At 37.9% G+C, this 13464-nt stretch overlaps 1 protein-coding gene across 1 annotated transcript in view; it reads left to right on the top strand.

Moving 5' to 3' along the window:
* OTOGL (otogelin like) overlaps nucleotides 1-13464 on the top strand; it is a 95038-nt gene that overhangs the window by 41885 nt on the left and 39689 nt on the right. Inside the window, exons 26-30 of the mRNA XM_059816155.1 lie at nucleotides 6910-7044; nucleotides 7193-7213; nucleotides 7555-7683; nucleotides 9395-9514; nucleotides 11530-11646. Coding sequence (XP_059672138.1) covers nucleotides 6910-7044; nucleotides 7193-7213; nucleotides 7555-7683; nucleotides 9395-9514; nucleotides 11530-11646 — 522 coding nt within the window. The remainder of the gene's footprint in view (nucleotides 1-6909; nucleotides 7045-7192; nucleotides 7214-7554; nucleotides 7684-9394; nucleotides 9515-11529; nucleotides 11647-13464) is intronic.

Genomic DNA, 13464 nt, shown 5'->3' on the forward strand with positions numbered 1-13464 from the left:
ACCATTAAATTATGCAATGAATGAATCACTTTTATTCTCCAACAAAGGAAAGATTTCTTTCAATTTGTGCAGATTAGCATGGAAGGCTTCCAGGAAAGGCTTGGGGAAAAGTTTCTTGCCATGAGAATGGCAGTTTGGAGGTGGTGTGTGCATGGTGTAACTCAGAAGTTGGATTCTCTTTCTGAGGACCTTGCCATTTAGCGACCACACAGCTAGAAGAAAGTGACCTTTTCACCTTGAATTTCTGCTTTTGGGTTAATGTTCAGCATCCAACAGCCCTTTGGGTATACTGACTCTAAAATGTTATAAACTGATGGCTGCCTGGAAAGGCAGTTCACTGTAAGAACAACTGCTTAGCAGTTTATGGCCTCTGACTCTGGGTGTTGTTGGTGACCTACGAGAACTGTGAATTAAATTTACTGTGGTTTAGGTCAGGATATGAGTATTTTTGTTTCTGAATGCATAGAAAGTAAACTTCAGCAGTGTAAATGAACACATTTAACATTCGTTATATTTAAAAAAATAAACACTTTGTGCAAGTTCCAGCTTTCTAGCTCCTGCCATCATTTGCTGGAGCTCAGACAAGGCAAATTTATCACAACTATGTCTTGACTTTTTTTTCTGTGCTATGTTGTGCTTTATCATTGCAACCAACAATGATAAAATATTGACATTTGTCATGCACTTATTAATAAAACAACACTAATAGGTCTCATATAAATACCTGTTTAGATATTTAAAACTAACACCACCAACTGTGCTGCTGATTTGTGATTCAGAATAGCTCATGTTACAGAATGTGTCACTTGGAAACAAATATTTTAATGTTCCCAAATCCTTAATCTTCAGAATATCTCATTTTTAATTAGAAAGGGATTGCAGGAATGTGACCTGTGCAAATGCCAAATCTGATACACAAGCAGGCAAAGCTAAGCAAATGAAACAAATGAAAATCTGGTTTAAATGATCTTTTCTCAAACCTTTTAATATAGTTCTTTTAAAATATAAAAACCAAAACCTGTCCAGTGATCTCTATCTGATTAATCAACTTTTTCAAAACTAAGAAACATTGACTTAGAACAAGATTTTGAAGTATATCAAGTAAAATATTCCCTGTCATGTACTCTTCATTATTAGCAGTAGATTTTAAAAAATTATTTGGATTTTAAAAATATTGTTGACAAAACCTCAGAACACCCAACAAATCTATATTGCCATAAAATCTATTACAAAAACCTATGTATAATAAAGAAAATATGATATAATGATTTATTTTTCTTATTGCTTGTATATATACACACAGATACTTGTAATGTCTTTCTCAAGAGTTGTTGAGAGTTTATTCTGCCTGAGGTGTATCCTTTTGGGAAGTCACTATTAAAGAAATAGGAAAGAGTTATCATGGATGCATTAGCAGACATCTGGAAGTTGTTTGAGGGTGAGTCAGTAGCTAAAATAATCTCACTCCCTTTGAACTTGCACCAGTGAATCTACTCAATCATGGTGCTCTCCTCCATTTCTACTCAACTGTGCTACAATGCTAGAAATATGTCATATCTCACAGGTGTATTGCAAGTTTCTTTGCCACATTTTAAGTGAAAATAATCACAAAATCTGTAGAACATGCTGAGGAAAAAAGAATTTATGTGCATGTATGTGTCCATGAGCAATTTAGCTCTTAGGTTCTTAGTTCCTAAATTTGGGGTTTTTTTTAAAATACTTGTATAGAAATACGTAACATCAGTGGAAAAATAAGTACTATTACTACTCCTTTACTCTCTCCTGGAAAAGGATCACTTACTGTGTTTCCTATAATATCGTTTCCCAACTTTCATGTGGATGTCTTCCCAAACTGCAACAGTGTGTATCAGTGCCACCTGCTGACTCCAAGCAATATTGCTCCGATGTTTGAATAGCTATGGGGAAAAGCATTTGACAATAGAAACTTGTACAGGATGCAAAAGCAGGGATTAAAAAAAGTTACACAGAATGTGTATATATAATTTTGAAATTATACAGAAGAAATTATCACACCAGCAAAATGAAAGAAGTCTTCCAATAGGAGATGCTTCTTGGTTTAAGTTGTGAATGAGTTTTGCATAATTAATGTGTTTTCACTGATTATCTGCAGATCAACCCCCCTGTAAAGTGGCACAAGAAACTAACAGAGCAAGATCATGTCAGGTGCCAAGGCATTTGTCTGCTCTCCAAAAACACTTGAAGATTTATGCCTAAATGCTCACTAAGTCTGGGCTGAGATGCTTTACTTCTCCCAGGATCAAGCTCACTAGAAGTAATAGTTTCAAATGCTAAGTTCCTTCAGAAGAAACTCAGAGCCCAATAAACAACAACCAAACTAATTCTGAGTTTCCATAAAATTTCCTGAAAGGTTAAGTCTGAACAGAGCTAATGCTATCTCTCTGAAAATATGTAGGAAGGAGAAACCAAATTCTATTTTTTAAACTACTGTATATTTTTTCAGTATTTGTAGAGATTTTTGCATTTGTTTGTGTGTGTGTCTATATGTGAAAACCTGTAAAGAGTGGTGAAAACAAAAGGAAAATAGGACTAATCTATCTCCATCCAGTTCCCAGTATGTCCCTAGATGCTTTAATGGCCACTCTAGTTTGCAAGTTAGCGTATTGTAGGGAACAAAACAAAAAAAAACGGGGAAATCAGGGTATTAAGAATGGAAAAGTCCTTACACTGAACAGTTAGAGAGATTTTAATGAAACTTTCAAAGAAGAAGATAAATATAGCCACTTTTAAATTGTCTTCTCCCAGGCTGCATTTTGACTGTGTAAGCACACTGCGCAGTGTTGTTATTAGTTGATAGCGATAGAAAATTTCTAACGGGATATTGAAATAGAAAGTTTCTAACAAAAATAAACCCTAGCATTCCCAAGCTCTACTTTTAAAAAAAAAAAAAAAAGGAAAGCAGTGCTTTGCTCTTTCGGCTAGGAAGAAATATGGAAAAAAAGTGCAGTGAAGTCTAGAAAAAGAATGTCCTGAGAAGCAGGACTGACAATAAGCTTTTGACTGACTGCCCGGAGCTGTGCCTCTGTCTTCCCTGTTGCTTGGCAACTCCATGTTATCACAAAGAAACTGATATTAAGTTGGAACAGGCTGGATATGGTAATTTACGTGGGAAGATACTCTTGCAGTGGGAAAACCATTTTATTTCTAGTTTCTGTCAGCATAAGTAGGTTTCACATGATGAACTGTAGTACATCCCCTGTTGGGTGCATTTTACCTAAAAAGGTAAAGAGCGACTCTGCCTTGGAAAAAGACTGCGCAGGGGAAAAAAAAAGAAAACCAACATAAAACCCCACCTTATTCATTAGACCTGCTCCTAATGCCTACTCAGATATTTCTTCCAGCAGCAGTGACAAAAGCTTGTTTTCATACCTGTGTGGATCCAGTGCGGATTAGAGGGATGGAACTCGATCATAATCATTTATACTATCACAGTCCCTAAGAGCTGTTGAGATTTGCCCAAGACGTCAGTGTCTTACACAGACATTAAAAATGATCCTCACTTTATCTAAATAGTCCCTGTTCTTTCTTTCGCCTTGGTAATAGTTAAGTCCTAAGTTTCAATTGCACTTTATTTCTTCCCTGCTGAAAGAAGAGGCTGCACATGTAGCAGTTACAGGATAATTTGAAGACCATGATAGAAACTGTCATTCAACTTTGAATTTGGCTGGTACTGTATGGCTAGGAAAGGACTCAATTTTTATTGAGGTGTATGGAGAGAATGGCAAGAGTATGTATGTAAAGCAAATCTTATCACGAAAGCTTTGAGCCACAAGATATACGTAATCCATACTGGTGTTTTTATATTTGGGTCTAGGTCTAAGATTTAATTAGAAAGACAGAAAGCACAGATGACTCAGGATTTAATGCAAAGCCCTTTTTCTTAAATGTCTGGTTTACTCATATCTCTACTGAACCACCGTCACTGTCTCTCTGCATTTCCATCCTGCATCATTTCTAGTAATTTGACACCAACATGCAGTCCTACAAGTATGGCAGTACTTCGCATGTCTTCAGGACTCCCTGTTCTGGCTTTGGTCAGCAAAACACTCCCTGTCTCCAGGCTTCTCTCTGCTGCAGAGTTAACTTGAAATATAACTCAACTTTTGCCCTTGGCTCAAATCCCAACCATACACAAAACCTTCTGACTTGAGTATGTTGATGCTGTTCAGCTGAAGGGATTGGCCTGGACTGTCAGAAGGCACAGGCAGCAGCTTCAATTAGCATAGCTAATACAGCTAGCCGCTGCTGCTCCAAGAACTTGTCTTCATTGCCAAAAAAGGTGTATTTTTACTGTGGGATAATTAGCCTGAATTAACTATCTTTATTTCAAATAAAGCTCTCCAACTCTTTTCTTACAGTGAAGGCATTGCTCCCCTATTAACTCAGAGTGTCCCCTTTTGCTGAGGCTAAACTAACTGAAGAGGAATGAACTCTACAATGAAAACAGCCCACAATGTCCTAGGCATCAAATAGACCCATAGACTGCAAGCAAAGTCCTTTTCTGAACTGACTCATGGTGGGGAGGTAGCTTCCTTGCTCACTTTTCATTTGGCCAGCACAGAATGTATCAGCTTGCATCCTATCTACCAAACTAATGAGTTTGTCTCCTTTTTAATTTACCACACCACCTCCAATAAATCCAAAAATGCTCTGAGCTGTTATCTGACTTGGAGGGGAATAATTACTGGACTGATTCCAGCAGCAAGCCTGGCTTAATTAAAACGTTATTTCCCAAAAAGGTAGTGGCCAATTTTATTCTGAGTGCAACCTAAAACAACTTTACAACAGAATGGCACAGATGAACTTTGCTTTACCCTGAAGCTTTCAGTACTTTTAACCTGACTTCCACTGCTAAACCGTGAAGAGCTGATTTCCTACACCCCCTTACCTCTAGCAGCTAGTGGCTAACTTTACCCACCTTAACTGTTGTCTTCCAAGCTAATTGCTAACACATACCACCTGTTTCTTAAGCCCTGTCATTAGGGTAAGGTAAAGCTTGCAGGCAGTCTCCCACACCTTATGTTCATTGCATTCGCTCATGTGTTCTCTGTGACAAGTAGCAGCATCCTCTGGCTTGTAGGCCATGCTAGACTAAGGGCAGCAAAGCTGTAGCACCTCCTCTGTGTGGCAACGAAAATACCTCTACGCTTCCCATAATCTAGGGTTGGGGTTTTTGGTTTTTTAGATTGAAAGTTTTCTTTAAACTATGACTTTTATTAAGGAAAAAAAAAGCTGCTTCCTGTAGCACCCATATTTTCTGTATGCAATGTTTCTCACTGGTGAGGGAAAATTGCTGATATGGTTTTTTATTCTTGAATTCTGATGAGCAAAGAACAAATAAGGGTACAAATGTGAGACAGGCAAGGAGTAGTTAGGAGTACATACCCAGCACCTTTCAGGGGTACACCGACCAAGGGAGGGAGCAAAGCTCTGGGCGGAGATGCTGTGGGTACAAACCAAGGCAAGCGAACCCTCCCATTGTGGCCAAGCGGGGGTCTCCAAGAGCACTGCTGGGAGCCAAGAGGAGTTCCCAGGACTGGGGAACTGCTGAAAGCCACCATTCCCATCTTGCCCACTGTGCCCATTAGCACCTGCAATTAGTCTCAGCTAGTCATGGTCTCAGAGAGTGTTTAAAGGAGGGTGGGAGTAAGGAGAGAAGTTTAAACATCTCTTTGTTTCCAGCACTACCCTAGTGTCTCATATAACACTGGATGACTCAGTGGGTGAGATACATATCTTGCTACCTCCAAGATTTCTATTTCATATCTGTCTCAGGTTTGTAATGACTGTAGGACTGAATTTGATCAAAAATTAAACTGGATTCAGAAGCACTGTTGTTGGCTTATATTAATGTTACAAAGTTAACTCTCTCACATCTTTTCTATAGTTATGGCTTCTTGTTGACTCGCAAAGATTGGTACAGAAATTAATTGAAAGGCAAATTAAAATAAGATATAATAAGAGTAACTCAACATTATTTTTGTTAGTGGTAGTGTTATCAATTCTGAAAATACAGCTGGTCGTCTTTGTGCCAGTACCAGTCCTAGCATGGGTAATTACAAGGTGCATGTGTGTTTCCCTCAGGGTACAGAAGAACCACAGAAGCTGTAGGTGAATAAAAAGACCTGTTGAGCCAAGGTGCAAAAGTGATTTTATGTGCCTAGAATACAAAATTAATTTACAGGCTGGAGAGCCAACAGGTATGGGATTGGGAAGGCAGTAAATTTGAATTTTGGGTACTAAAATAGCAGCAAATCAAAAGACGACACAGTTGACAAAGATTCTAAATGTTAAAGAAAAAAAAAACCAAACAAAAATATCAGCAGAAACCTTTGCCCCCTCCAATAACATTGAGTATGACTCACGGTTTTGTGAATTTTGATGGGTGGTAGTACAAAAATTGTTCTATCTACTACTGACAGATGGTAGGTTTCTTGGTTTTAAAAATATGAAAACAGCTTGATCTCATGTACCTTGGTTTAAAAATAAAGCTTTTTTTTATAGCATGTCTTGATTTTGACAGCCTTACTGTGCAGTAAATACTGAATACCATGTATGAGCACATTTTAAAAGCATAAACCAGACTCTTATTTTAGGGGTAGGCTGATCCTCTGAGTTTGTGAAGTCCTCAGAGAGAGGACTCACAGCTGAACATAATGGCTTTTTGTGTTTAACTCCGAAGTTTGAGTTGGTTGTGGGTTCAGCTTTGAATTTAAAAATGCATTTCCTTGTTTGGTAGCTTAAATTTAATTTCAAAGATGTGTAAATACTAAGTTATCCATCTTTTTGTGATGGTAAGCCTGGAATAAATCTGCAGGAGTGAAATGCAATTGAATCTATAAGTAAAATGATTTCTTCTTCATATTGTAGAGCACAGATAACTCAAATATATCTATAATTGCTCAGAACAAAAAGTGCTTTGACAATGATATTGTTTGCTCGAAGAATGTTTTCATCACTGTTGGAGACACTGAGATTTATTTTAGTGAACCTTCTGAGAAGCAGGTTAGTTATTTTCTTCCCTTTTCAGGTTGCCCTTTAAGATAAGCATTGTAAAGTTACAAATCTAAAGGAGCATGTTTTTGGAAAATGTCTCTCAGTCTGAGTTAACATAGTACAAGTGCCTAGGTCTGGATAAAGCAGCAGGTCCCAGGAAAAATCTTATTTTTTCATTGTTTTTTTCAAGTTTTATTTGTCCTACAAAGATGACTGCTCAAAAGCCTCAAGCAGTAGATGCTCATTGGCATTTATTTGTTTCTTTCCACTTGGTTTTGAAAGGGAAACCAAAGTACAAAATCAAAGCAAACCTGAATGATTGAAAAGACAAAATATCGAAGTATTAACATTTCATTAACATAAACAACATTTCTAGTAATATTATCGATACAGCTATATCCTAAAGATAAAATATTCTTCAGTATACACTTTGTTATTAATTGGCTGCATACCTTGGTAGAATTACTTTATTAGATCTTAATAAATATTCATTTCTGTCAGAAGACCTTAAGGGGACAGGAGAACAAACCTAATTATCAGCTTTGGAAGGCTGGATATTATAGTGTGATACACTTTCCAGAACAGGACATTACAATCCTGTGGGATAAAAAGACAATGATGCATGTTAAAGTTGGACCTCGATGGAAGGTGAGCCAAAATAAAAACCTGAGATTTTATGTAGCTCTCTGTGTTGCTAATGTAATGTCTTATTGAATAATTGTGATTGTCTTTTATTCATTACTGACTTTCCCAGTGATATAGCTGTTTATCATGGTGTTCAGCTGCTAGCATTTCCCAGGTATGAAGGGAGAGAGAATGTGATTTAATGCCTGGACTCCTGAAGAGAAGGGGTGGTTCGTACATGCATGTTTACGTTGTTGCTCCACACACTGCAACCTTGCAAATATGCACTGATTCAGCTCTGACTCAAAGTTACTTGGGGGGGAGGGGAAGAGAGGGTTAGTTTTGAGTTACCCAGTTCACTGCATGTTTTCATAATTGCTGAAGCCAATGGAAAAGAAGCTTCCATATCTAGTGACATGGAAGGTGGCAGGTTTGTGGCACAGATTGGATTAGGCTGATGATGGAACTGTGCTCTGAGATGTAGTACAGGCTGCTGAGATGAACAGATGGAGTCCCATCTTGGGTTTAATTAAGAACACAAGATACAGGAAAGGATCTAGACAAAAACTGACATTTAAACCTAATAAGTATACCGTGACAGGGTTCAGGCATGATGCAGGGAAGAATATGAAGCTCCTTCTCTTGCCAGTTGCTCTTCTCTGTTCCATTTCTACATCATCATCTGCCTTGGTGTTTCTGCAACTCAGTCTTTGGGTCCTGGCAGAGTAACCTTATCCACACATTCGATAATTACATTCCTGCTGTGTCTCAACCATGAACACAGGTATTGAGAGGGTGCTCTTTCCAGTAAAAGAAAAGAAAGCACTCTGCTAGAATACAATACCAGATTTTTGAAATGTAATTCAAAGTTACAATAACCATCTAATCTGGTTTTAAAGCAACATTATTACAGGCTTTTGTCCAATAGCCATAAAATGCTTACTTCACATGCAAGCTGACTTATCAGCCATCAATGCACGTAGTGAAAAAAAATTCTTCTGTTTTTGAGTAAGCTAGCAAGGAGCTGAGTTCTACAGGTTGTATGCAGGGACACAAATACTTCAAGCTCTTTCTGCTTCCAATGACTGTTTCTTCCAGAGGCTCCAGTTCAGTAAGAAAATGTCTGCAGCAGACCTTAAGGAAAAAGAATTCATTAGAGTGAGCCACAACACCTTAGAAATCCAACTCTACATTTTACTGTTGTGCAGAAATGGCTTTTTCTCTGTGTATGTATAAGTGTATGCATGTACATATACTTTTTCCATCAGCAGCACATGCCCCAACACAAGAAAGTTGCAGCTGTCTCTTTCGTAACTGCTATTACAAATGTTCTTGCTATTGTGAGCTAAAATTAGAGGCACCAAGTTTTGATGACAACAACTAGTCAGGCTTCACAATCATGAGGTAATTCACCTGAACTTTTGACTTTTGGACTGGATGCACTACTAAGCTTTCAGAAAAAAATACTACTAGATTCCAGTCGCTTTTCACAGGCAGATAGTAAGAACAAGTGCTGGAAAACAGGAAGAAAAAAGGAAAACATAAATTTCTATCAAAAGTTATTTGCAGTATGGAACTGTAAGCATAGCAGACTGTCAGATATTTTCAAAGTATAAGTCAGAGTTGCATTCACCTTTTTCAGTTTAAGAATTATTTATTCCACGTATGTCATTTGTACAGAATATTGTCTGTCAGTATATGTAAAAAAAAAAAAAAAATCCTTATTCTCTTTTAGGGTAAACTGGCAGGTTTATGTGGAAATTTTGACAAATACACTTCAAATGATCTGACTACATCAAACAACATGGAGGTGAGAAATGCACAGGTGTTTGGAGACAGCTGGGTGTTAGGACAGGTAAGTCCCATGTCCAGTAAAAATTTAGAAAAAAAGGGTAAGAATTTTAATTTACAAATGAACACATTTAAGCACATAATGTACAAGGATTTTCTAAACTCATGGTCAGAGAGGGCATTTTTATTTTTATGTCTGTAGATGTGAAATGTGTTAATAATGTCTTATGTCATAGCAAACATATACTGAATTTAAATGAAATGAAACAATCTCTTTAAGGGAAGAATATACTTTTTCCCTACATAAGATAATTATCACAGCTGTCTGGATTTCAATTTTCTATGAAGTTAGATACATTGCTTCTGATATTTTGGATTCAGTCTGATTTTAAAAACAATTGTAATTCTGCTGGTGTTGGAGGAATCAGGATATTGAAAGTAAATAGAACCTTGAACGCTGGAAAAAAAGGTCTGAAAAAAAGTTTCTTTCTGAACACTGAAAAAAAAATCGGTGATTTTTTTTTTTTAGTTGCAGTTTGTAAACAAAGAACAAACTGACGAAGCAGCAGTAGTGAGACAGAAAAGGCTCAGACAGCAACAGGCACAACCCAGTATGGAAACTTGGTTTCTGAGGAGACGGGAAGAGGCTGTAGAGAGTGGATGACTGCAACTGTGTTTTATAACCCAGGATAATAATTATTTTATTAATTTGTGCTGAGAAGATGTAAGGTTTTACAGCCTTGTGAACCTCCTGAAAAATCAGTATTTGTAAAGCACTCCCTTAGGATGTCTGTGAGAACCAATTTTTAATCTGTTGTCTCCTTGACTCACAGCAGGAAATTGAACGAAAATCTCTCACCTCATGAAAGAATATGATACCGGTTCTGCTTTGGAGTAAAGATTTTGAGGCTTCTCTCCCTCAATATCTCCCTTTGGATCTATTTTACTCTACATAAAATGTTTAAATTGTGTAAGCAAGCAAAGCAAATGTGTAGTGTTGGTGGTTATACTGCTTATCTACAAGGTGGTACATAAAGAAATGTTTAAATACTTTGTATGAAGTGTTTGAATTTTTCTTTTCCAATTTCTCAGTTCAGTGGCTGCTTTAAAAAAGTGTGTAGTGTTTGCATAGCACATTAAGTTCTAGGATGTTATGACCTTTGGCCTTCGTAGAGTTGTATCCTGGTCATCTTTTCTGCAAAATCTAAATACTGTAAAGGAGTATTTGATAGCTGGAGGCCTAGAACCTAACTCTGCTACTGGCAAACGTGCTTGCATCGGCACCGCAAAGCTGGGATGCTTCCAGGGTTTCTCCCTCCTGGGAGTGGCAGCATGTCCCCCCACGGCGCTGTCCAAGCATCCGCACAGGAGGGCAGCGTAGGTGGGTGACTGCACTGCAGCTGTGGCTGCGTCAGGACACCCCAATGCTGCCTACGATCCATCATTACCCCCTCCTGGGCTTTCCTGCTGCACCAAGAGAGTATGGCTTTGGATGAACCTGGGTTTTCTGAGCTGAGTGTCGTTTTGTTATATATTGCTGTTCATTTGTTTTTCTTCTTGAAGAGAGACTTTAAGAGAGGGAGTTGTATCTCAGCCATTTTTGAGTTATCACAATGATCTTTGACTCTATTTTTTTTATGGGTTGCTCTCTTCCTACTGCTGCTTCTTTATTTGAACTTACAGGGCTAAAGCTATCTATCTGTAGTGTGACTCCATTTAAAGTCACTGCAAAACCACAAGGGATGGATTTGGACCATGTATTTGTTTGTGATGTTACAGTTGGTTGCTCTGGTAATGATTATAATGTGTCACAAAGAAAACATTTTGTCTTTATGTGCTGAGCAGACAGCAGGAACATTTTAGTACTTCAGAACAAAACACAAAGATTCTTTTTTGTGCAAATGTTTTCAATTATAACAACAAATCAGGGAAAGGGGAAGATAAAGAAGACAGCATTTAAACTTTATCGTTGTTTTCTGAGTATGCAGGTGTTGAATTATATGATACTGTAGTGTACTTGAGTCCATGGTAAACACAACTTTGTATAAAATATTTGTGGTGTTTTTGCTTGTTTTTAAGTGCAAGAGCCCAAATGAAACACTAAGACCATGTGAGGTACATCAGAGCAAGTTCCCTTATGCCAAAAAGGAATGCTCAATTTTATACAGTGATGTTTTTGCACCTTGTCGCAATGTGGTAAGTTTATTAAATATCCAAGATGTGCTGTCATGTAGGAAAATATTAAAATTCCAGTAATTAATTTCTTGCTGGCATTCCCCTTAGTCTGAATGCTGTGGAGGATACAGAGTAGAGCTCTGCAAGTAACTCTATGTGGGTGGGCTATGTTTATGCAGAGCTCCTTGTTCCTTTCAAGACTGGAGCCTAAACATAATAGTGATAATTGGGAGCCATGAGTTAGTAGACTGGATAATCAAGGTTTTGTTCTCTTTAGGCTTTATTTATATATTTTGTTTATATAGGTAACTAAATTTTTAGTTTATACCTATATAAAAACGAAGGCTTTTGTATATATGGCAGGATTCTAAAATAAGTGTTTGTGTAGTGTGCCTACAGCTTATCTCAAATGGTTTTATTTTGTTAACTGTCCTGCTCAATATAGAAAGAAATATGAGGGAATGAGACTTCAGCATCAGAACTACTGGTATTTTTAATTGGCTGACAGCTTATCACCTGCTTTTTTATAAAAATTCTGAGGTTTGGTGTCCTTGTTTTTCCCAATACCTGGCTGAGCCTGAGACTTGAGTTACAAGAATGTCCTTAAGTTCAGTCTGGAAAAGATGGGGACAAAATAGCTTGTGTGGAAATCTTTTATTCCATTTTAGTCCACCCTTTATCAACACATGACATGATCTATACATTTTTCCCTATTTTTGATTCTAGCCCCTCAAAGGTATTTAGTTATCGAAGGTGCTTTCTTACACCTGTGCAAGCAAGAACCACTACGACATTTCATCTCAGTCTCTTATTTTCTTTATGACTATTAATACTAAATGAGGTCATTAGATGTCCCAGCTGAACCTCCTGACTTTCAGGGCTGAAGTTTGATATCAACATGGTTAGGAATTTGCCTGAGGAGGAGGCTGCAGTAGCTTAACCCGAGAAATTTATTAATGTTGACTTTAGTTACTATGTAAAAAATTTTTTGAGCATGTGCCTGAGAACACAGTGATAAGTGTATTTTCAAAGTGGAAAGTAATAAATAAAACCGGAACTTTTGAGAGTTTTTAAGGAGCTGTATTATTACAACTCATAAAGAAAGATGTTTTCTCTTGAACATGCATTCTCTAGATCTTATCCATGTTGTGATTAAAATTTGCAAACATTATGCCAAAAATTTAGCATAATTATGTTAAAAAAATGCATGTCAGGTGCAAAACATGTCATTTAATTAGTAGTCAAGCATTTTCACATGCACATATCCATCTTGTATAGGACAGCCTGTAAAGCAAATATCTTTCAGGTGTTTTTACAACCTGTTCATCAGCATGTGAAAATACAGCTCTTCCAAATGTAGTGTAAAGTGACCTCCTATCAAGGATATCTGCAGCTGATGGCTGGCTGTACAGGTGGGGAACTGGGTGCCAAGGAAAAAAGTCCAAGCAGAGACTGACACTGGGGGCACGGAAGGAACAGAAAGTGTAGATGTGGGTTTCAGGACGTGCTTGGAGCATGAGCTCCTGCTGTGTGGGTGGTGGAGGATCCTGCTGTGCATGGAGGCAACCTCCTGCCCGTGGGACAGACGGCCTCAGAGTTCAGCTGAGGTTGGAAAACCCCATTTTCAGGGAGACAAAAACTTGCATCTCTGGCTGGCAGCAACTGACGGATTGTAGTTGCCCAGCTAAGTGCTAAACTCATCAGGGGCTGAAGAGTCTCAACACTCGCAGAAAAAAGTCTTCGTCATAACTCCTGAACTCAGCAGGAGCATTGACCTGAGGCTCCCAATTTGTCACAACAGCAGGATGTTGCTGACCCATGGAGAGATGCTGTCCTGCA

Source organism: Gavia stellata, chromosome 4 (genome assembly GCF_030936135.1).
Source record: "Gavia stellata isolate bGavSte3 chromosome 4, bGavSte3.hap2, whole genome shotgun sequence".
NCBI classification, from domain to species: Eukaryota; Metazoa; Chordata; class Aves; order Gaviiformes; family Gaviidae; genus Gavia; species Gavia stellata.